We start from the raw sequence: 21,556 nt of genomic DNA, 5'->3' as shown, positions 1-21,556 counted from the left end.
AAATAATTAATTGCATCAGAGATATATTTCTTTAGAAAAGCCAAAAGCCTCTGTTTTAATTCAAAATTATATTATTGATGTAATATTTTACACCAAATGAATAAAACAATGTATGAACTAAATTGCTAAAGATGAACTAGACACTGTGGTTATTTAACTGAATTAATTAATGCACTTTTAACAGTGAGTGAAGTTTAAAGAACACTTAACATTTTCAACCCAGTTAACAGGCCATCTTCATTCATGCAACTGTTCACATTTGAAGATTTCCATTGACTGGGTGAAAAACAGCATTCTTTAATTTTCATTCATTGTTAAAGTTACGTTGATTAATTCAGCCTAATAAAAATGGTTATAATATAAAGAAAAAAAAAACTGATGCATAATTAAGCAACCTGCAAAGTATCTTTCATTCTGGCATTATAAAGCAACACAATTTATTAAAAGAAAAAACAATTTTATATTTAAAAAAATGCATATCTATTAATATTAAAAATTTCATGCTTAAATTAAATATTAAATAAATCATGCATTTGAATGAATGTAAAAAAAACATTACAAAATGCATGCTAATAACTTGTTAGTTGTACATATCAGCAAAAATGGATAATATTCTCATGATTGATTAGATTCCAATTAGTATTATTGTTTATTCATCATGCGTTTCACAATAAAAATTTGTGCCAACCTGGGAAGAAGATATCATTTTCATTTCTTTCTCTTCATTTTGTAACTTCTGATTTTTGGAACTATCTGAATCAGTGGATTTTTTTGATGATTCGCTAACATCTTTGCAAACATTTTGTAAAATTTGTTCTTTATCAACTACATTTTCAAACAATTCATCATTATTAGTTGTAGAATGAAACAGATGAGTTACTATTGTATGAGAATCCTCATCAGTAATGGATGTAGCTATATCTTGTACTCCTTCTGTTCGGTTTATATTAAAATCATCAGTTTTAATATTAGGATTCTGATTTTCTGGACGATTTAATGGAAGATTATGCACCTGTTCATCTGTAATTTCAATTTTATCATGTTTATTTTCAGATAGAGGTAACTGTATTGGTGAGCTTTCTTGAAAATTATCTTCGTCCGTTTCTATCTGACTGTCACTATGCTCATAATTTTCCAAATAGGCATGCATTGGCAATTTTGAAGTTGATAAATCACTCTTTATGACAAGCTTTTCTAATAAATTAAATCTTGGCAAATCAGAAAGTTTAATATTTGATATGAAATGTGAAATTTTTTCTTTTTCTGATAAGTCTGGAGATGGAGGTATTGATAAACACCCTTCTTTAGTTAAACTAGAAAGACCGGAATCCGACGTCCCGGATGGAGATGCACAGCCGTCAGAGAATAGAGCAGAATGTGGTCGATATTCAGAAATATGAATTACCGTATCTCCTATGGCACTCGTCAAAGACAAATTTGCTGAGCTTTGTAATAATATTGATCTCTTAGTTAACGGTGAAGCAAGAATTTTCTTTAGTTTTTTCTGTTTACATTTTTTAATTTTGGTACAAACTTTTGGCATTTTAAGATCAACTTCTAAACAACTACCTTTATGCTCTTTTTCATTTGATGTTGAAGCAACAGGAATTGATTCTGGTGAAACATGAAGAGAATCATTTGTTGTTTTGTTGCTTTGAAACAATTTTGCCTTTTTTCTTTTCTTCTTCTTCTTATTCTTTTTTGTAGATTTTTCAACATCTGTACTGTGTGATGAAGCTAAAGGATGTTTAATGTCTTTGTAACTTTCAGATTTCTTTTCACAAAAATTTTCTGTAGTAGGAACACTAACATTTGATTTATCTAACGTATTTTGATGAATATTATTTCCTATTGCATCATTAAATTCTGTATTTGCTGTAACTGATTCACTATCATATATATTGCTGTCTTTTGAGATATTGTTTTGATTATTTTCATTTAAACTGTAGTTTCCATTTGATGTAGTTTTTTCATATTTATTATTTAAATTGATCTGTGAAATAGTTCCTGAGGTATCAAACCCACAGTCAGATCTTGGAGGATAATTGATGGTAACACTATTATTATCGCTGCCTCTGTTCAACTGGTGCATAGTTACACCCTCCTCCATGTTGAACAGAGGCCTATACTCGTTTTTTTGATTCGTATTATCAGTGCTTTGTCCTAAAAAAGACTGATTCTCTTGATCATCTTTTTCTTCTTCTTCAACTTGTTCCCACCAGTCTTTCTCATCCAATTTTGGACGAGTTCGGTGATCAGAAGCCACCTCTAAAAAAGACTGCTGGGCTCTTTGAGGATCATCGTCATCTGGAGGTATATTTTTGTCTTCAAATTCCTTTGAAGTCGTTTCTTTTTTACTTAAATCTGGCTGCTTTGGAGAACTAGCCATTGGTGATGGAGGTGTTCTTTTCTGCAATTGAGGATCAACTTTTAAAGAAAAAAATGGAGAAGGACTCCTTCCTCTTCTATCTAACGTAGGAGATCCAATCACAGCAGGAAGTGGACTTCCTATTCTCGCTACTTCTGCATAAGTTAATTTTCTGGTATCGGGTGAAGCAGAACGGGGTGATTCTGTTGGAATATAAGTTTTAATTTGTTTTTGAGTATGAGTGGTTTGACTATGAGATAATTGCCTTTCTTCACCTATTTTACGTAATGTTTCCATAGAACTTGAAGATGACTGAGAAGATTCTGATGTCTCTTTAACAATAAATGAATGAATTTGATCTGAAGGTTCTGTAACAATTTGTGTTGACAAAGATATATCATGAGTTGGTTGTGAAGAAGAAAATACCTCTGAAGGTTGTAGTTTTTCGGGAATATGAAAAGCAGAATGAGTAGTATCGGTAGGAAGAGATTGAGAATGCATCATTTGGCTAGATGTAGTTTCTGGCTGTTTAGGAAAGATAGGTTCTGGTTGAATACAAAATAATTTTCCATTTGTATCTACAGGAATAGAGGTGGAAGGGTAAACTGGACAATCTGTTGTGTAGGTCTGATGAGAAAATTTTGACATTTCTTGTTTTTCAACAGTACTTTCACCTTCAGAAGTTTTGATTATTTCCTTTTGATAAGAAGACATCATATGACCATCTGGTGTTGGAGAACTTACCAATAAGCGCTCTCGTTGTTGTGGAGTAGGTGGAGTACTTGGAGTGCCTGGTCTGGGACTTGCACGTCCCGATACAATATCAGCATAAGATGGTTTAGAAAGAAAACCACTAGCCCATGTTGGAGACTGACCATGATCAGATGAAGAAATTGGTGAAAACTGAATATCTGCTTTTGGACTTGATGAGGCTGATGAAGAAATGTCTCCTGATTCGCTACTTATTTGCACCTTCCTCTGTTTCTTTCTTGCTCCTGTGCGCTTAGGTGATTCAGGCACTTGAGATGTTATTGGTTCATCTTTTTCAATTATTTCTTTAGATTCAAATACAAGTTTTTCAGGTTTGATAATTTGAGTTTTAATTACTTTTGATTTAACTTGGTGAGAATATGAAATTGTTTCAATTGTTGATGTAGTAACTTGACTAGTAGCTTCTTCTTTAGCCTGACTGGAAGAATCATCTAAAACTTTAACTTGCATTGTTATATCTGGCGTTTTTCTATCATATTCAGTTTTCTTTTCATCTTTCTTTGTGACAGTTTTAATTAATTTGCTTTCTACTAAAGGACTGGCCTCACGTGAACGAAACACTAAAGGACTAAATCTTCCCGAAGCAACAGCAGCATATGATAGGCGGGGAGAATCTTCAGCTTGAATTTGAGATATGGGTGAATATCTTACTTCTTGATATCTTTGTCCCGGAAATATACTTGGCGATGGCTCACGACTAGATGAAGGAACATAAATTTTAGGAGGTTGAGGTATAGCCAGAGTCGTTGACGGTAATGATTCCATATGAATTTTATACAATTCTTTATCGGGTATTTTTGTTTGATTAAGTCTTTTAATGCGATCTTGAAGATCTGAAATTTGTTGCTGGTATCTCTTGATTTGATCTTTTAAGGCCTGTTGTGAATGGTTGTTTCATAAAAAAAAAATATTTAACAAAATATTAACTAAGAAATAATTCAAAATATAAACAAAAAATATACAAATATAAACACACAAAAATAAAATATTCTACTGAATAGATAAGTAAAGAGAAATAAAATTTTTATTAAAATATTTAACTCAAATGTATAATAATAAATAATAATAATAAATATAATGTAAATATGAATTAATAAGAACATACAAAAAATAACATAATTGATAGTTTGTACTGATAAGATTATATTAAAAACTCAACAATTCTTCTGAAATAAAAAAATGAATTTTGACACCATTCCTCCAATTTACTTGCCTGAAAATTTTTCCTAATTTAATGAAAAGAATATAAAAATTCAATGTAAATTATTATTTATGAAAAAAATTTTATACAATTTTAATAAATACAAGTTTATAAAGAATATAAATGTATATAATGAGTTACCTGATATTAAAAATATTAAGATTAACTCATTATTTGCAAATAATCTTCAGTTTTTCAAATTCATACAAGAATTTAGCACTGATTTAAATATGTTTATCATCATTAATATTACAAATTACTTTATATATGTATTTTACTATTCCTCATCAATTATTTATAATTTTAGGCATTTAAAACTGCTAAATACTATTAAAATAACAAAATTGGAAAAAGGTAGTGGAATACAGCCTTAAGTATTAACAATAATAAATTTTATTATAACTAATATCAATGTTTTGATGGAATAATATGAAAACAAAGAGTGCTTTTGTGCAAACCCATCTTCAAGTAAAAAATGCCAAATGATTACAAATAAAATTCCAAATGTATATCTGAAAGACACATTTGAACATAGAGAGAAAATTGCATTATTTGAATTATGCTGTCATTCTTCATATGGTACTTAAAACAATGAGTCATTCAAACTGTGCAAGAGTGCTTGCTGGCTGTCAGAAAAAGATAAGTAACGTGATATAGCATTAGACACTAACAGTTATTAGAGAGGTTACAGCTGACGTTTTCATCATAAAAATGTGTACATTGGACATTCAGCACTGCCTTTCCTGTAAGCCTAGAAGTTTGACAATGAAGTTGTTTTTTTGTGTGCATGCAATGATGATCTCATTGTCTGAGAAGGAACATTATAGAAAATTCTAAAAAAATAGCTGCTTTCTTAATAAACAGTATCCAATAATCATTCTGTTTCAAAGATCAAATTTTCAGGTTATAAATTAAATTTTACCTCTATTTTTTGTGAATATCTGAAAAAAATTAGCGATTTCAAATATTCCAAGCCAAAAAGTAGTTGGTAGTTTCAAAAATTTAATGGTAAATTTCTTTTTTCTTCATTTATCAAGAGCAACATACCTACAAGGTTGTTTACATGACTTGATAAAGAACAGCAGTAACCATTATACAAATACTACAGAATTCTGAACTGTAGCTACTTCATTGTATGTTGAGAATAATTTGTTTCTTCAGAAATTAGTAAATATTTATCAATTATTTTTATTTATTTTATTTATTATGCTTTTCTTTTCTACATTAATGAAAGAGATTTTATCAAAGTCTCTTCTATTTTTTATTATTAAAGTTAATAATTTCCTAGCACCATTATTTATTAATTGTACTATAATCAAATATTAAATCACTGCTTGGCCTTCAAGCAATGATTTAATTTTTGTTTCTAGTACATAGTTTATAGCCTTCTCTTTTTCTTCTTTAACACAGTTTTAATAAAACTTCATAACAGAGATCCCAAACAATTTCATTAATCAATTCACCAAAAGGTATTGGCATCAAAAACATTCATGCTAATCTTATACATCATGGTTTGAAACTGACATTGCTAGTTATTCTGTAAATTATTAAAACTTCTTGGTAGTTAGGAAGATGATAAATTTGGAGCCCTTCTAATGACAATAGTAAATGATAAGGAAATTCTTAACCTTTGTCAATTAACTGTTACTGGTGTTTTTCATAACATATTTACTCAGATGATCAGATTACATATTCTTATCAATATTAAAAGCATTTTTGAAAGTTTGCAAAACCAATCACATATTGATGAAACTTCAAAAATTTAGCAGATTAATAACAAATTTGTATGGACATCAGTTAAAAGTTCTGTAAGATTTGATGAAAAACATATTTGACTTAATTCTCTAGTATTATTAAATAATTTGTTAATGTTAAATAAATGAATCTGATTTTATCTATTTTATGTTTTTTTCACTTTTTTCAGTTTTTTTTGAGATAACATTGTTGAAGAATTACTGCTTTTTTTAAAATCTCTCACATCAATAAAGCTAATACAAGAAATTCTCATTAATTTGAACTCAGATAGTTTGAAATGTACTATTTATCCCAGCCACCAATATAGAGATTTACATGTTAAGGAATTAGGTTACTTCAAAATACAGTTACTTTGAAATTTGAAGTGAAAATTCTGTCTGAATTTTCACTTCAAATTTCAAAAATTCTGTCTGAAGATTCTGTATATTAACTCACTTGTTTAGACTGAAGTGCCTCCATACTGTAAAACAACATAGACTAAGAACAACTCTAATCTGGTCAATATGGCATTGCTTTTACAGTAACACATTTTCAGATGTTGCCTTACCCTTTTTTCTCTAATTTCATAAAATACAGAAATGTGACAATCATTCATCATTTCTGTATATAAAATTAAATTGTCAGTTACAAAACCTTCGTACATAAGCTTCTAGAATGTTCCATTGCTCAATATTACCTGGAGGGGCAATAAATCCAGTGGGGAGCAGGAGAGGGTATATAGTGACTTGTGGTTGAGATAGCAACTCTCTTTTATTTTTGGTGCCATTACAGGAAGAACACAAAGGTGACTGGTGATGATGGAACTGTACAAAGAAAGTTAATGAACTCTACTCCAATCAATGAGATGACCAGGAGAAGACAGTGATTATGCGACACGAAGATTTGAGGAACTTCTGTCTCCTCTTACTGCAGTTTTGAATCATGAGGTAATAATAATACAGGTAACGAGGATTACCTGTATTATTATTATTAATTAACAAAAATATCTTTCTGTGTATGTAGCTGTATTCCATTTGCTTAATAAATTACATCACTTATTTCTGTATAATATGTCAAATGCCACATATGTAAATCTCGGACAATTCAAAACTCGATAATTTGAAGTTGCGATTATTTGTCCCTTGAATTCAAATTAATGAAGTGAGGGGACCATTAATGGTTCCTCTAAATAGTTGAAGTTAGTCAGATCGCTCAATCCGATCGCATCCGCAAACGGAATCGTCGTGGCGTCGAGTTATATATTCTAGGGTTGAAAGAGGGATCCGAATGTCGTATTCACTAGTTTATTTACTGATAATTACAAATCTATGTACAGATGGTTAGAACAACGCCGATCCTGTAGACAAAAGTCGGAGAGAACGGGATGAGCGTCCGGACCTGAGCACGTCGACCCAAAGAGTGTGAACCTCGACCTCTGACGTCACACGGGTTGGGGACGGTGGTCGGCGCAGTGTTGCCGACCGCCGCAGTACCCCCTTCCTAGTGTAAACGATCGTGAGACTAGAGAAAACGTGCTGGGAAACGGACGCGTCTTCCGGAGCACGTCGTGGTTTTGGTTTCTTCTGCTTGTTTCGAGTGCGTGGTGCTCGATGGTTTCAGATCTTGTATTTCTGTTGAACGGGGAACTTGTCCCGTGTCTGTCTCTTGTTTGTCGTCTGTTGGTGGTTTGTCGCTTGATGAAAGATGTTCCGCTAGACAGTAAGCTGGTTTAAGTCTGTCTATGGAGATGACTGTCTCTTTTTGCCGTACGCTGACTTTGAAAAATTTGTCTGCACGCTGCAGTACGGGAAATGGTCCGTCGTATGGCGGTTGCAGAGGTGGCCGGTGGCCGTACAGCGTCGTGCCACACGAAAACGTGGGTGCAGCTCCGTAGGTCCTGGGGGACGAAAATTTTCTTTGTCCCGTGACATTTCGTTGGATTTGGTGTCAGTTGATGCATTTGTTCTTTGAGATGCTGGACGAAAACTGCTGCGTTTGAGTCTGTCGGTGTAGGGGCGAGGAACTCGCCGGGTAATCGTAAGGTTGTCCCATAGACGAGTTCGGCGGTTGTTGCCTTGATGTCTTCTTTAAAAGGCGGTTCGCATCCCTAGCAGCACTGATGGTAAGACCTCTGTCCAGCAGTCGGTCAAGCAAGCCTTGAGAGCCGATTTAAGCCGATTTAAGTCTGCAGTGGCTATTCTCCACCAGGCTGTTGGCCGCTGGGTGAAAGGCTGTCGTGTGTATGTGCTTGCTGCCCAATAATTTGATCAAAGCTCGGAACAGGTGCGATTCGAATTGTCTACCCTGATCAGTAGTGACCGTCTTTGGTACACCGTAACGCGTGACCCATTGACCGTAAAAAACCTTTGCTACAGTCTCTGCCGTACAGTCGGCAATCGGGAAAGCCTCCACCCAACGGGTGAACCTGTCAATAAGTGTGAGGCAATATATGTTACCTTGCGAAGGCGGAAGGGGACCTACAATATCCATGTGCACGTGTTCGAAACGGGCGTCAGGGACCTGAAGATTTTGGACAGGGCTCCACGTGTGCCTATGGACTTTCGCTCGTTGGCATGGTATGCAGGTTTTGGCCCACATACGAGAGTCCTTTCTGATTGAAGGCCAAACAAAACGACTAGTTATTAATTTGGTGGTAGCTCTTATACCGGGATGAGCCAGATTGTGTGTGGCGTCGAAAACTTGCTTGCGGAATTTAATCGGGATATATGGGCGAATTTTGTTCGTGGATATGTCACAGAATAGATCGGGGCCTGCATCCGTTAAAGGCATTTTCTTCAGCTGTAAGGCCGTATTTGAAGAAAGTAGTCGCTTTAATTCAGGGTCGCTGCTCTGAGCTTGCGCGATGCTCGTGTAGTCTACTGCGTTTGGCACTTCGATAGTTTCGATCCTCGACAATACGTCCGCCAGTGTATTGTCGCTGCCTTTGATGTAGCGGATGTCCGTGCTGAATTGCCCTATAAGGTCCAAGTGCCTTAATTGCCTAGGGGTGCAATTCTCAGGCTTCTGACTAAAAGCATACGTCAGTGGGCGATGGTCTTTAAAGACCGTAAACTCCCTGCCTTTGAGCATGTGCTTGAAGTGCCTTATTGATGCGTATATGGCATAAAGCTCTCTATCGAAAACCGACCATTTTCGTTGCGGCTCCGTTAATTTGGCCGAGAAAAAGGCTAGTGGCTGCATCTTCGGTGTGCCATTTGAGGGGTCGACTTGATTTAGCGAGCCGCTGATAGCTATGTCGCTTGTGTCGGTAAAAAGTGCCAATTGCGCGTTTGGATTTGGGTGTGTTAATAGCGTTGTGTTAGCTAATTCCTCCTTGCAGTGGTGGAAAGCATTGGTTGTCTCCTCGGTCCACTGGATTTTGCTGTTGGATTTAAGATTCGGTCCTTTTAGTAACTCATTCAGTGGGGCTTGTGCATGAGCTGCGTTTGGGACATTTCTACGATAATAGTTGAGTAGTCCCAGGAAACGTCTGAGCTCACGGATCGTTGTTGGAATTTTATACGCCAGTATAGGGTTTACGCGTTCGGGTAGTGGCTTAATGCCCTCCTTGCTGACTAAATATCCCAAAAACGGTAGCTCTGGTGCCCCCAATATACATTTGCTCAGATTTACCTTGACGCCGTACTCGGACAGGCGATGGAAAACCGCCTCTAGGTGCATCTCATGCTGCTCCCTCGATTCGCTGGCGATTAAAATGTCGTCGAGGTATGCGAAGGTAAAATCGAGCCCTTGGAGTACCTCATTTATGAACTGTTGGAAAGTCTGTCCGGCATTGGACAAACTGAAAGGCATGAACATGAATTTGAAAAGACCAAAAGGGGTTGTGATCGCGATCTTTGGGATGTCGTCGGGATGCACAGGTACCTGATTGTACGCGCGGACTAAATCGACCTTGGAAAATATGGTTTTGCCGAATAGGGAAGAAGAGAAATCTTGCAAATGTGGTAACGGGTAGCGGTCAGGAATCGTAAGTCAATTCAACGCTCGATAATCGCCCGTTGGCCTGAATTCTCCATTCGGCTTGGGCACCATGTGCAAGGGGCTAGCCCAGTTGGAGGTGCTGGGCCTGCAAATTCCCTGCTCCATCATGTATTGGAACTCCTTCCGAGCCGCCACGAGTTTGGCTGGGTGCAGTCGGCGTGGTTTTGCGAATACCGGCTGTCCCTTTGTTATAATGCGGTGCACGGTGTGGTGTTTGGGTGCCCTGGCCGTCCCTGCGGGGTAAGGATGGAAAATGTCGGGGTACTTCTCCAGGATACTCCGATATGTCGACGAGCTGGCTATCAGCGTTACTTGCGTAACTTCCGTTTCGATCTTTTTGCCCATGGTGACTAAGTTGGTAATTGAGTCTCGGAGACGTGCGCCCTTTAGGTCGATTAACAATCCGTATTTCCGCAGAAAATCGGCACCTATGATTGGCTTACTGACGTCCGCTAGAACGAACGGCCACTGAAAACGGCGACAGAGGTTGAGCCCGAGCGTAACTAACTTGGTACCATACGTTCGTATCGGTGTACCATTTGCCGCATAGAGCTTCACGGCGTGGGAGTTGTCCCGCGTGCCGTTTCCCACGAAGGGTAAAACGCACACATCGCTTCCGCTATCCACCAAGTAGTCACGGTTGGAAACGGGGTCGAAAATGAATAAACGGCTCTTGTTATTGGGTCGGAAATCGCACCGGGCCGTTTCGTGCGATTTCCTTATGGGTTTCCCGACTGGCGGAAAGAGCATGGAGAGCGGCAGCGTTTTGCCTCGCTCCCGTATTTTTGGTGATACCAGCAAAGGTGGCTAGCCTCTCCCTTGGGCGTCTTTGAGCGCCGCCGCCAATGTCCACTGCCTTGCCTGGACTTGTCTCGGGGCCGAGCTAATCGTTCAATTCTCTGACTAAGGGATTCTATTTGTGCCTGGAGCTCGCTTAACTGGACTTGTGTATTATCGGGGCCTTTTTGGACTTCGTCGACGTTCGCATGCGTTACCTCGCCTATTTTGTCGGCCATGATGGCCAAGTTTTCTAACCCGTCGTCGGAGGCTGCCAGGATCGCTTGGGTCTGTTGCGGCAGTCGTTGTAGCCATAAGGTTTTTAGAAAGTCTTCCCCTAATTTATTGTTGGCTAACTGCCTCATTTTTCTTAATAAATGTGATGGCTTTTCGTCTCCCAACGCGATATCTGAGAGTAGCACTTTGATTCGCCTTTGTTCCGAGTCTGAGAAATCGGCGAGCAGTCTGGCCTTAAGTGTATTATAACGATTTTCGGCCGGTGGGTTGAGGACGATGTCGCTTACGTAGTTCAAGACATCGGAGTGGAAAGCAGACACGACAGAGTAGTACTTGGTACTGTCCTTTGTGATGCCCGAAATGGCGAACTGGGCCTCTATATTGGCGAACCACAACTCTGGGGTCTTGTCCCAAAATGGAGGTAGTTTGAGAGCCACTCTGTTCACTTCTGCCGTGGGTTCGGGCTCTGCCATCTTTGTTCAGCTGCTTGACCGGCGTGGAAGATAAAAAGAGGCCTACCTGAATTTCCGTAAATAGCGTCTGGGCTTGGGAAGGTTCGGTGTTGAGCTCCCACGTTGTCGGGTCATGTCCGGCTCACCAGTGAGGGGACCATTAATGGTTCCTCTAAATAGTTGAAGTTAGTCAGATCGCTCAATCCGATCGCATCCGCAAACGGAATCGTCGTGGCGTCGAGTTATATATTCTAGGGTTGAAAGAGGGATCCGAATGTCGTATTCACTAGTTTATTTACTGATAATTACAAATCTATGTACAGATGGTTAGAACAACGCCGATCCTGTAGACAAAAGTCGGAGAGAACGGGATGAGCGTCCGGACCTGAGCACGTCGACCCAAAGAGTGTGAACCTCGACCTCTGATGTCACACAAGTTGGGGACGGTGGTCGGCGCAGTGTTGCCGACCGCCGCAGAAGATTTCCTTTATAGTTATTGTAATTTCCTGCATATAACCCATGGGCTATCTACATATTAAAGTCAATCTGAAAGCAAGTACAGGCTATGTATGTTATAACAATTTTTATAGATTATTTGCTGAGTGTGAGTTACATGCAAGAAATTATGATAGTTCCTGCTACAACTGCTATTCAATTTGCCTCTTTATCAGTTTTCAAAAATTTTTTAAATTGTAAAAATCTTTTTATCTGTTATTCTGTATTTTGTAATCACAAATGCTATGTAAAAAATATTTGCTAATATTCTTCTATGCTTTTTATTTTTGATAATATATCTGAAGCAAAATTCTTTACAGCAATTGAAAACTGAAAATATGACATTATTATTTATTTTATTTAAAATCTTTTAAAAAGTGTTGACAGAACTGCATCAGAGTGCTAGCTGACACTTTCTGAATTCTCTATTCATTAACTTATTGGATAAGGATGATTTTTCATCAGTTGTTTCAATTATAATAGATGCTAAAATATAATTAATTTATAATTATTTGGCTGTTTTAGAAATAACAAACTTTAAGATTATTTTTGGAACTTAGATTTTGATTCACAGAATAAAACCCTCTTTAACTTCTCTACATATGAATTGCAAAATTTGTACTTATTGATGTAAATTTACAATATTATTGTAAATTTTGTCTTTAGTTTTCTTAATAAATTTTACAGTAGAATTCATTCATATCAACGTTTTAACTATAAAATATAATATAAACAATTCTGAAAATCCTTTCAAAAATTATTTATATTTGTGTATGTCTCTGAAGATGGACTTTTGCAGTCTAAAAGCACTCAAAAATGTGAAATTTATTGACAGTTACTCTAATAATATTGGTTTTTATGAATGAATTTATGAACTAGTTCTACTACAAAAGAAATTACTGCCTATCTATAAATCTTTAAAATTATGTCCAAATATTGACATTAAAAATATAAAAGTTTTAATTCAATAATTAATACAACAATATGAAATAGTACAATATATAATACAGTACTAATATTATACTATAGTACAGTATCATAGTAGACAATTTTATTTTGATATATGATTTATAAAAATAATTTTTAGAAAATATGAATATGCTTTTTTATTTAAGTATTGAGATATTAAATTAATTGCAAATGATATAAGACAATAATTACAAATCGGTGGTATGTTCTGGCATTCAAAATATTATTGCAGTCTTTACTATCACATAGACAACACAAAAGACTGCACTTATATTTTTGATATGCCAAATAACTGATCTTGAGAATCTTATATATTAAATAAATTTTGTAATTTTTATGAATGTTGAAGTCATTTTAAAATTACAATATGCATTGAAATTAAACATAAGTTTTACATAAACCAAATTTTCTGTCATTAAATACAGCAGCAAGCAAAAACTGGATATATAAATAAAATCAACATATAATATCAAAATCTAGCAAAAACATGTAATGTATGTCTTCTGGGATTAGTACTTGGACAGCATCCATCAATCAATAAGCTCTTCTGTTTTTCAAGTTCAAACATCCATCATGTTCATTTTATTTTTGAATTATTTCAGTCTAATAATGACCATTTAATAGGGAAGAAAACATTTCTACAGTATGTTTTTACATGTTTTTTGCAGGAGTTTTGGTATTGTGTGTTGGTTTTCTTTTCTGTCATTTACATCTTCTTCTTAAATGAAATCTGACTGGTTTATCATGTATTATGTAATGATAGCTCAATGCAATCACTGATGCAGCATTCACTATACCACAATTCATATAATTTTTTGCTAAACTGTTTTATTTTATAGTTTCTTATTCTTATAAAAAAATTTTATATGTTAAAATTAAAAGTAACTAAACACAAAAAATTCTTGATGATCTACCAATCTTACCAATAATTAGTTCTCTTTTTCAATAATTAGTAAACTCTGGTAAAGTCCAGCAGAGAGTTGATTTAAAATATTTAAAATAAATATTCATAAAAAAATAATTTTTCTTATGATAAAGTAGAAACTTAATATCACAACAACAACAACAAAAAACTCTAAGAATGAATTTTTTAAAAATTAATTCAAGAAATCATACTTACATTTTGCAATTCTGTTAACTTGGGTTTATCTTCAGGAGCAACTGATGTATTAGAAGCTAACTGTTGTTGATGTTCTGCCTGAGTAACTAAATGACGGAGTTGTTGTGTATCTTGTTGATATTTCTCTTCTTGACTTAAACACTTACTTAAATTACTGCACTGATCAGTAAGCAGCTGTTGAAATTCTTCCAGATCCCGCTGGAGATTCTTTCCTTTAGAAATCACTTGATTTTCACCTGATGCTTTGGTTCTTAGATGAACCTGAAACTTCTCCATTGCCATCATTATTTTAGTTTTTTGTATTGTCATATCACCAAGTATTTTCTGTTAATAATAATATACATTGTAAGTGAAAGTTATCTGTAATAACAATGTTTAATTCATAGTGCTCCTAAACTATGCATGAATATAAATTATACATCAGTTTATATTCTAAGACAAATTATTATTATTTTCTTAAACATATACATGAAATAATTATTATATACAATTGTTTAAAATGTTGGTAAATCAAATAAAATAAATTTTTAAATGTTACAATTTGAAAAACAACTGAAGTAAGTTGATTGTGTTTTGTTTGTGTGTAAATTAAATATTAATAAAAAGGATAAAACTACATTCAAATTAAAATTACAAATTAAATAAATTAAATAAATAATTACAAATTAAATAAATAATAAAGGATAAAACTACATTCAGATTACTTTGGCAAAATCAACAATAATTTGTTACAATAAGATTTAAAGAAAAATTACTTTAAACTGAACCTAAAATACTCAAAATGTATATAATCAAAAATTCCTAAATTGTGGTTTGGATGTGATCTTCCACTACCGACATTTGCTTAAGGAAAGAAGAAAGTGACAAATGAAACTTTACGACTTTATTGCAAAAGAACAAGAATTTCAGAAAAGTCAAGACCTTCATCACAAGAAATGAACTTTACATTTCTGTGTGTATATGTTTATGTGTTATTTAACATATATTATTATACAAATTAATATAAAAATAACTTAAAATTAAAGTAAAATTTGTTTATTTTTGGTCACATGTTCCCCTATCCCTATTTACTCTATGTTAAAATGACCTCATTAAACGTTGTTTCACTTAGCGTTTTCTTGTCTAGGAATGCATCCCCCACATTAAGCGGGGTCTTACTGTATTAATAATAATAGTTTTTAATATCGATTTAACATTAGATAGTGATGTTTATCTGTAGTATCAAACTTATTTAATTAAAGATAAAACCTACTGGAAAAATCACTTAATCAAAACAAGTTGTACCTCAGTAATTTAAGCAAATATTAATGTAACATGTACCATTTATTATAAATATTAGCAGAATCGGTTTGGAATTCCATCAGCTTTGTGATTTTATAAATACATACAACTATTTACACAGTACTCAAATAGCATACTTTTGGTTTAATGCAGTCAAAAAAAGTAACCAAATTTTAACTTACAAGAGTTTCAGTTTAACACAGTATTTTTCAGTGTTTTATTTTAAAATTAAGTACAGTAATACCCCGAACTTACATGATAGGTGGGACCAAGCGATAACCGCATAAGTCAAATTTGCATAAGTCGGGGTATAATTTCGCAATTTGTGTAAAATCCAAGTCAGATGTATGTAAGCTAATAAATGTTCTTGTTAATCTTATCTCGTCTTTTGGTTCATTCACGGTTACAAGAAATCACCACAGAGTTTCTCAAGTCTCCGTAGATATAACAAACACAGAAATAAATAACACAAAATAAATTGTAGCTATGTGTCGGTTCTGCACGACACATCTGAACATGTAAGCGGAACAATAGTGTGGGGGGAGTGAGTAATCAAGAGTTGCGTGGCACTCAAACAAAAGAGGAATCGACGAGATTTGAAAATTGTGTAAGTCCAGGTTCGCGTAAGTCGGGGTAGCGTAAGTCAAGGTATTACTGTATTTTTATTACTTTGCTAAAAGCATCAACATACTTAACTGATCTTCTCCTTCTAGGACACTTTAAGTGCATGGACAGAAGTATCACATCATACTCACAAAGGTGTCAACGGTCTCTATGTTAATATAGGACTTTCCGATCCACAAGCTGCCAAACAGGGCATTTGTTTTGTGGACTATGAATGGGTAGTTCATTTGTACAGGTATCATGCAACCCACAAGTTGTGGGTATGCTTCTTTGTGCACGGCACCATTGTCTTCAATGTTTATACGTTTATTTGTAACTATCATTGTTGTTATCATTGTATATATTTGCTATTTTGTACATTGTCAATTTATTTTTAATAAATGCGGTGCGGACGACATGGGAACCCATGGAACACAACTTTCCTTTTACCTTTCCTATCCATCTTTTCACTTCACCTTCACCTAAACCCTTCTCAAACTTTACACCTTCTTTCCACTTCCTACTTCTGGGCTATACCAAAGAGTGAGGCCCACTAAACTCCAGGATGTATTTTTATTGATAAAATTAATGCTTAGGACTCTGCCAACCATTATAATATTGCAGTCACATCACATCTGCTTTCAACTTACAAAAAGTAACTTGATTTTCTATTTTGTATTATATGTTAACTTTGCACTGCATGCATAAATGCAGCTCCATATCAGAAAATTTTGAAGAATTAAATAGAAATAATAAATGAACTTTGATGACAGATTTTATTGAGACAAGATCATCATGTACAGGGCTGGAGTGGAAACAAAATTTTGTGAGATTGGGGAACTGATTTTGCACTAAATTAAGGAAATTTTTAGATCAGGATCATTAAGAAAACATTGCACAGAAAATGGATTGAATTTCACCCTTTTCATCAACAACTGCTAAAGAATTATAACAATCTAGTGTTAAATTATAACAATCTATTGTTAAAAGAGGGAAAAGTCAACCTTTGAACAAGTAAACAGGATGAATCTTACAGGTCTTGAACCAAATATGGTACTATCAGCTCCATTTAAATGACATCTTAGCATCATCAACGGCTCACCTATGACCTCACACCTGCAACTGCGTCTCCAAACAGCCTATCACCAGATCATTTTCCCAGGCCTAAGGAAGATAAAAGGAGCTTGAACTCAGGTCTTAGGGCGGACATCCCCAGCACCATATAGTGCAGACATATCCCAACACACCATACAGAATGGACTCCATCATAGAAGGTAACCCAAGTCGTTCCATATTCTAGAGGGACTCCACCCAAGGCTCCAGTCTTGCCATAGTCTCAACCTATTCCAAGGTTGACATAGGCCACGGCCATACTCAACTGACACTCTCCAAGAAGTGACCAGCCCAGCTTCCATCTGTCTCAGTTCGCATACTCTACGTGAAGACCGATGATGACTCAATACTACGAGAGGTCAACTGATCAGTTACACACTAGAGGTAATACACTTAAAGAATTGAATACACTTAAAGAATTGTAAACTCTTTCTCTCTCGGTCTACGTAACCATAGTAGATAGAAACGTAAGAACAGTATCCCTAGAACCTCACGAGTGAAATAATTACTCTTTGTATTTAGATGTGTATTTCATAGTATCTGGTAAGCTAGGATATATATTAAAATTTTATTATTTGCTAACCTGTCTGTCTTTCTTGGAATCACGGATACCCTATCGACTTACCCATCACACTCCCCATTCGACTAATGGCCCTCCTTTAATTAATGTTCCAACTCTGAATCGAAGAGATTGGAATCATCACAAGTTAGCATGCATTTAACTCTATCCTGATGTCAAAAGGATCTTGCAATCCCAATGACAATTTATCAAATAGTCATCCAGTGACAAAGTGAGTGGGTTTTACCAACTCAACAACTAGAGGGCTAACTCTTGCATGTATTCTCACAATTTGGTCCTGGCATGTTATTAAAAACAACCTTCTAAAAAAACCTTGGTCAATTAAAGGAAAAATAAAACTAAGTTTCTATTAATAATTAAAACTTACTTCCTAATTACAAATTACTTAATTTGATACTAATGTTTTTGACCAATTAACAGATCATCCTCCCAAAGCCTGACGTATTAATACTAAACCAAACAATCGCTGTAATTAATTGGGCTATTTTTTGCTACAATTAATAATTATAAATTAAGTAATTTGGTATTAGAAGTAGACGTTAGGTGTTATCTTTTATCAAAATTAATATAATTATAATAATTTAATATTTATTAAATAATTTAGAACAATCTGAAAGAAAAGAATCAGCCCGGAGCAACCTCTGCTTACTGTGCAGTATGCTGTGCACTGGGTAGCACATATAGTAAATAGGTTGCAGGTTTGACTCCTGCTTCAGGTCGATTCTTTTCTTCCAGCTGTTCTAAATTATTTAATAANAGGTATTTAAGACGGACATTGACCGGTTAGGGGACACTCTCGTGCCGAGTGATTTAGAGGAGTTGGTGAATGTGAAAGTGCTCCTTCTACTGTGAATTAGTTTTTCTTTGTTCCCGAAGCGGATTTGGATTACAAGGAGTGAAACACCTAGAACTATGATATTGTAACGGTGAGAACATTTTATGTGTATACCATTGTATCCAGTGGACCTTAGTGTAATTGTACGAATATATATATATAAACTTATGAAAGAACAAAAAACTGTTTCTTGGTATCCTTTCCCACGTGGTAATTCACCTACACTTACAATTAGCAAGACCTCTAAGTCTTACGATTTTCCACAGTTCCCTTCTTCCTGCCTGGCAATATCTTCTCACTTTTTCACATCAACTGCCACCATTGTAACCCACCTCCTTGCTTGTTTATTTGTTTATGTAGTGTTATTTTATTATTCGAACTACAATTTTATCATTGAAATGATAAATTTAATTTTTAATTTAATGGATTGAAATATATCTGTTATTTCTAAATAAAAAATTTTATAAATTTAGTAAGAAACTAAGTAACAATTTTGAAACAAACTAGAAAACTTTAAAATTACTTTTGATAAATAGCTAATTAATTACATGACTTTCTTATAAAAACAGACGAAGAAAATATAAAATTAAGTAAATCAATTACTTTATAGGTTTTTACCATATGATTAAAGTAAAGATGAACTGATGTAAATCAAAGTTTAAATACATTTCATAAATTAAAAATATAATTACTTCTCTCATGCTTATTTGATCCCTTAATCCTTTCTTCTTAGCTACTGCTGATTCAAGATTATTTTTTGATCTTTCCATCCATGTAGTAACTTCCTTAATTTTCCTTTCACATTGCTCCCATTCTTCTACCATTTCTTGAAGAAGAGCAACTTCTTCTTGTAAACGGCTTTCAGTGCTGTTCTCTTCTTGTTCAATTTCGTCCAATTTGTCAGCTAATTCCCCCGGATCACAGACATTTGTTATATTTTCTAAGTATTTTGACATATCTGATAAATAATGTTGAGCTTGTGGAATCTCACTTGCAGCATCCTATTCAAAATGAATATAATATATATTTACTATATTTTCTAATTTGAATTATAATTAAATAGTTTTGAATTTTATTTAATTTTGATATTTATCTATAAAGTAAGATTAGTAAAATTATCTTATTTAAGATTTAAATTATATATTAAAACAATATAATACCTGAAATTCAGAAAGCTTTTGCTTAGCTTCAGAAAGTACATTTAATTGCATTTGTTGTCCTAAAAGGTTTGAAATCTTAATGAGCCATTCATTCAACAGATTATAACATTTAAGAAACAGTTGTTGGTTAGCTAAAGCTTCTTCAATTTGTTTCCTTCTTTCTTCAATCCATGAATCAACTTGTGCAAACTGATCTGAAATAGAATTTATTGTGCTACTTATAACATTTTTTTCTTCATTATTTCTTGTATTTTCCATTATTTGGTATCCATTTTTCTTTATTTGTTCCAACAGATCTCTCATTGATGGAAGTTCGGAAAGAAGCGTCTGAAATCATTAAATATTTTTTATTTAAATACCAAATTTAATAGATAATTTTAAAAGTTTCTGATTTAAAATACATAATTACAGATTCTAAATCTTTAACAAGAATATGAACCTAATAAAACTAAAAATTGTTCTTTCAATCTGTTGGCCACAGAAAGAGACGATGTTTGATTTTATATCATGTTACTAACAACAAATACTATAAATAACAATCCGGGATATTCAATTAAAAAGTTAACAAGTGATTCAGTGCCTCTAGCACAGAATTTCTCAAGCTTTTTTCTCACATGACCCAATATAATTTTTTTGGTTATGCTACCCAAATGTTTACCAGGTTTTTAAAAAATTTTATATTATAAACTGGAGTCACTGTATACAATATAAAAAAATAGAAGTTATTTTATCAATAATGAATAATTTTATGTGTGAAATGTAACATTGAGTACATTTCTATTGAGAGTAGTTCAAGCCAATTTTGATTTAAAACAAATAATTTACTTCAATTTCAGATTTATTACTGAAATTTAATCATAAAAAATGTAAGGCTGACAATTGTAAATAAAGCAGGCCGTTTCAAAACTATTCAAGAGTCTATTTTACTTTGAAAAATACTGTATTACAATTTTTTTATAAACTTAATGAACCCTTTTTTAAAATGTACTTTTCAAATTGTAAGAATATTTTGTCAATTTTATTTTGTACATACATAAAAAAATTCTTTAAAAATTATTTATTGTTCCACTTGTGTCAAAATGCACCCATTACTTATTTTTGGGCTGCAATTTAAAAAGCTTCTAGACCTATTAATTCCCACTGTTGTCTGTCTTTCCTTAATCTCAAGAATGGAGTTAGATAGATGAAAGACGAGACCAGATATGGAAACCTTAGGGACAGGAGGTCCCGACTATATACATACTTCCAGTTTGCACTGGAAGTCACATGATTTCAATTCAAAAAACTTTCCCCAAAAGGTGTTAGATTGTTGATCAGCACAGCTCTATTGTTAAAGGAAAAGTATGATGTACAAAGGCAAGTCACTACTAATTTGAGGTGGAGAGAATATATTTTAAATTAAATAAATTAATAATGTGATTAAAAATTGCAGCCTGGCATTGTGACAATGTCACAATAAATAATTGCTCATTCATAATTTATTGTTATGTATGACAATAAACCTGAAAGCTTGAACAAACATGGAAATATTTTCAAATCAAATGCAACTTAAATGGCTTTATGACTATGACCTTACATAAAATATCTATTACATAAAAGCAAAATCATTTCATATACATACATTCTATAATCTTTATTATTATCATTTAGTGATAAAATAATATAAGAAAAAAATTGTTAAAAATTTTTAGTACTTAACAAATGCATCTATTGTTCCTAGTTCTTAGAGAATATTTATGTAGTATTTTTTTGAAATTCTTTTCACACTCTGTGATCACTAAGAGGGCCTCTTTTAGCAAGCCCATTATGGGTTCAGCCAGGCTCACAATGGAGTGGGAGAGATGGGGGCTTGACATAT

The 21,556-nt window shown here is 34.0% G+C and overlaps 2 protein-coding genes across 2 annotated transcripts in view; both read right to left on the bottom strand.

The window, feature by feature from the left end:
• LOC111620118 (nesprin-1-like) overlaps nucleotides 1-21,556 on the bottom strand; it is a 307,506-nt gene that overhangs the window by 21,592 nt on the left and 264,358 nt on the right. Inside the window, exons 116-119 of the mRNA XM_023361978.1 lie at nucleotides 19,699-20,025; nucleotides 19,231-19,539; nucleotides 14,127-14,450; nucleotides 689-4,015 (exon numbers count right to left, since the gene is read on the bottom strand). Coding sequence (XP_023217746.1) covers nucleotides 689-4,015; nucleotides 14,127-14,450; nucleotides 19,231-19,539; nucleotides 19,699-20,025 — 4,287 coding nt within the window. The remainder of the gene's footprint in view (nucleotides 1-688; nucleotides 4,016-14,126; nucleotides 14,451-19,230; nucleotides 19,540-19,698; nucleotides 20,026-21,556) is intronic.
• LOC111620136 lies at nucleotides 10,672-12,348 on the bottom strand. The gene has a single exon (XM_023362001.1). The coding sequence runs from the start codon at nucleotides 11,561-11,563 to the stop codon at nucleotides 10,796-10,798; it is 768 nt and encodes a 255-aa protein (XP_023217769.1). The 5' UTR covers nucleotides 11,564-12,348; the 3' UTR covers nucleotides 10,672-10,795.

The sequence above is a fragment of the Centruroides sculpturatus genome, unplaced genomic scaffold, assembly GCF_000671375.1.
Source record: "Centruroides sculpturatus isolate CEXI.00-Female unplaced genomic scaffold, Cexi_2.0 scaffold109, whole genome shotgun sequence".
Classification (NCBI taxonomy): Eukaryota; Metazoa; Arthropoda; class Arachnida; order Scorpiones; family Buthidae; genus Centruroides; species Centruroides sculpturatus.
Note: the sequence above shows the minus strand (reverse complement) of the source record. Positions and strands in the feature narration are given on the sequence as shown.

What these genes read in the sequence shown, in the direction of transcription:
- LOC111620136 (XM_023362001.1), bottom strand. Translation starts at nt 11,563, where the DNA reads ATGGCAGAGCCCGAACCCACGGCAGAAGTGAACAGAGTGGCTCTCAAA.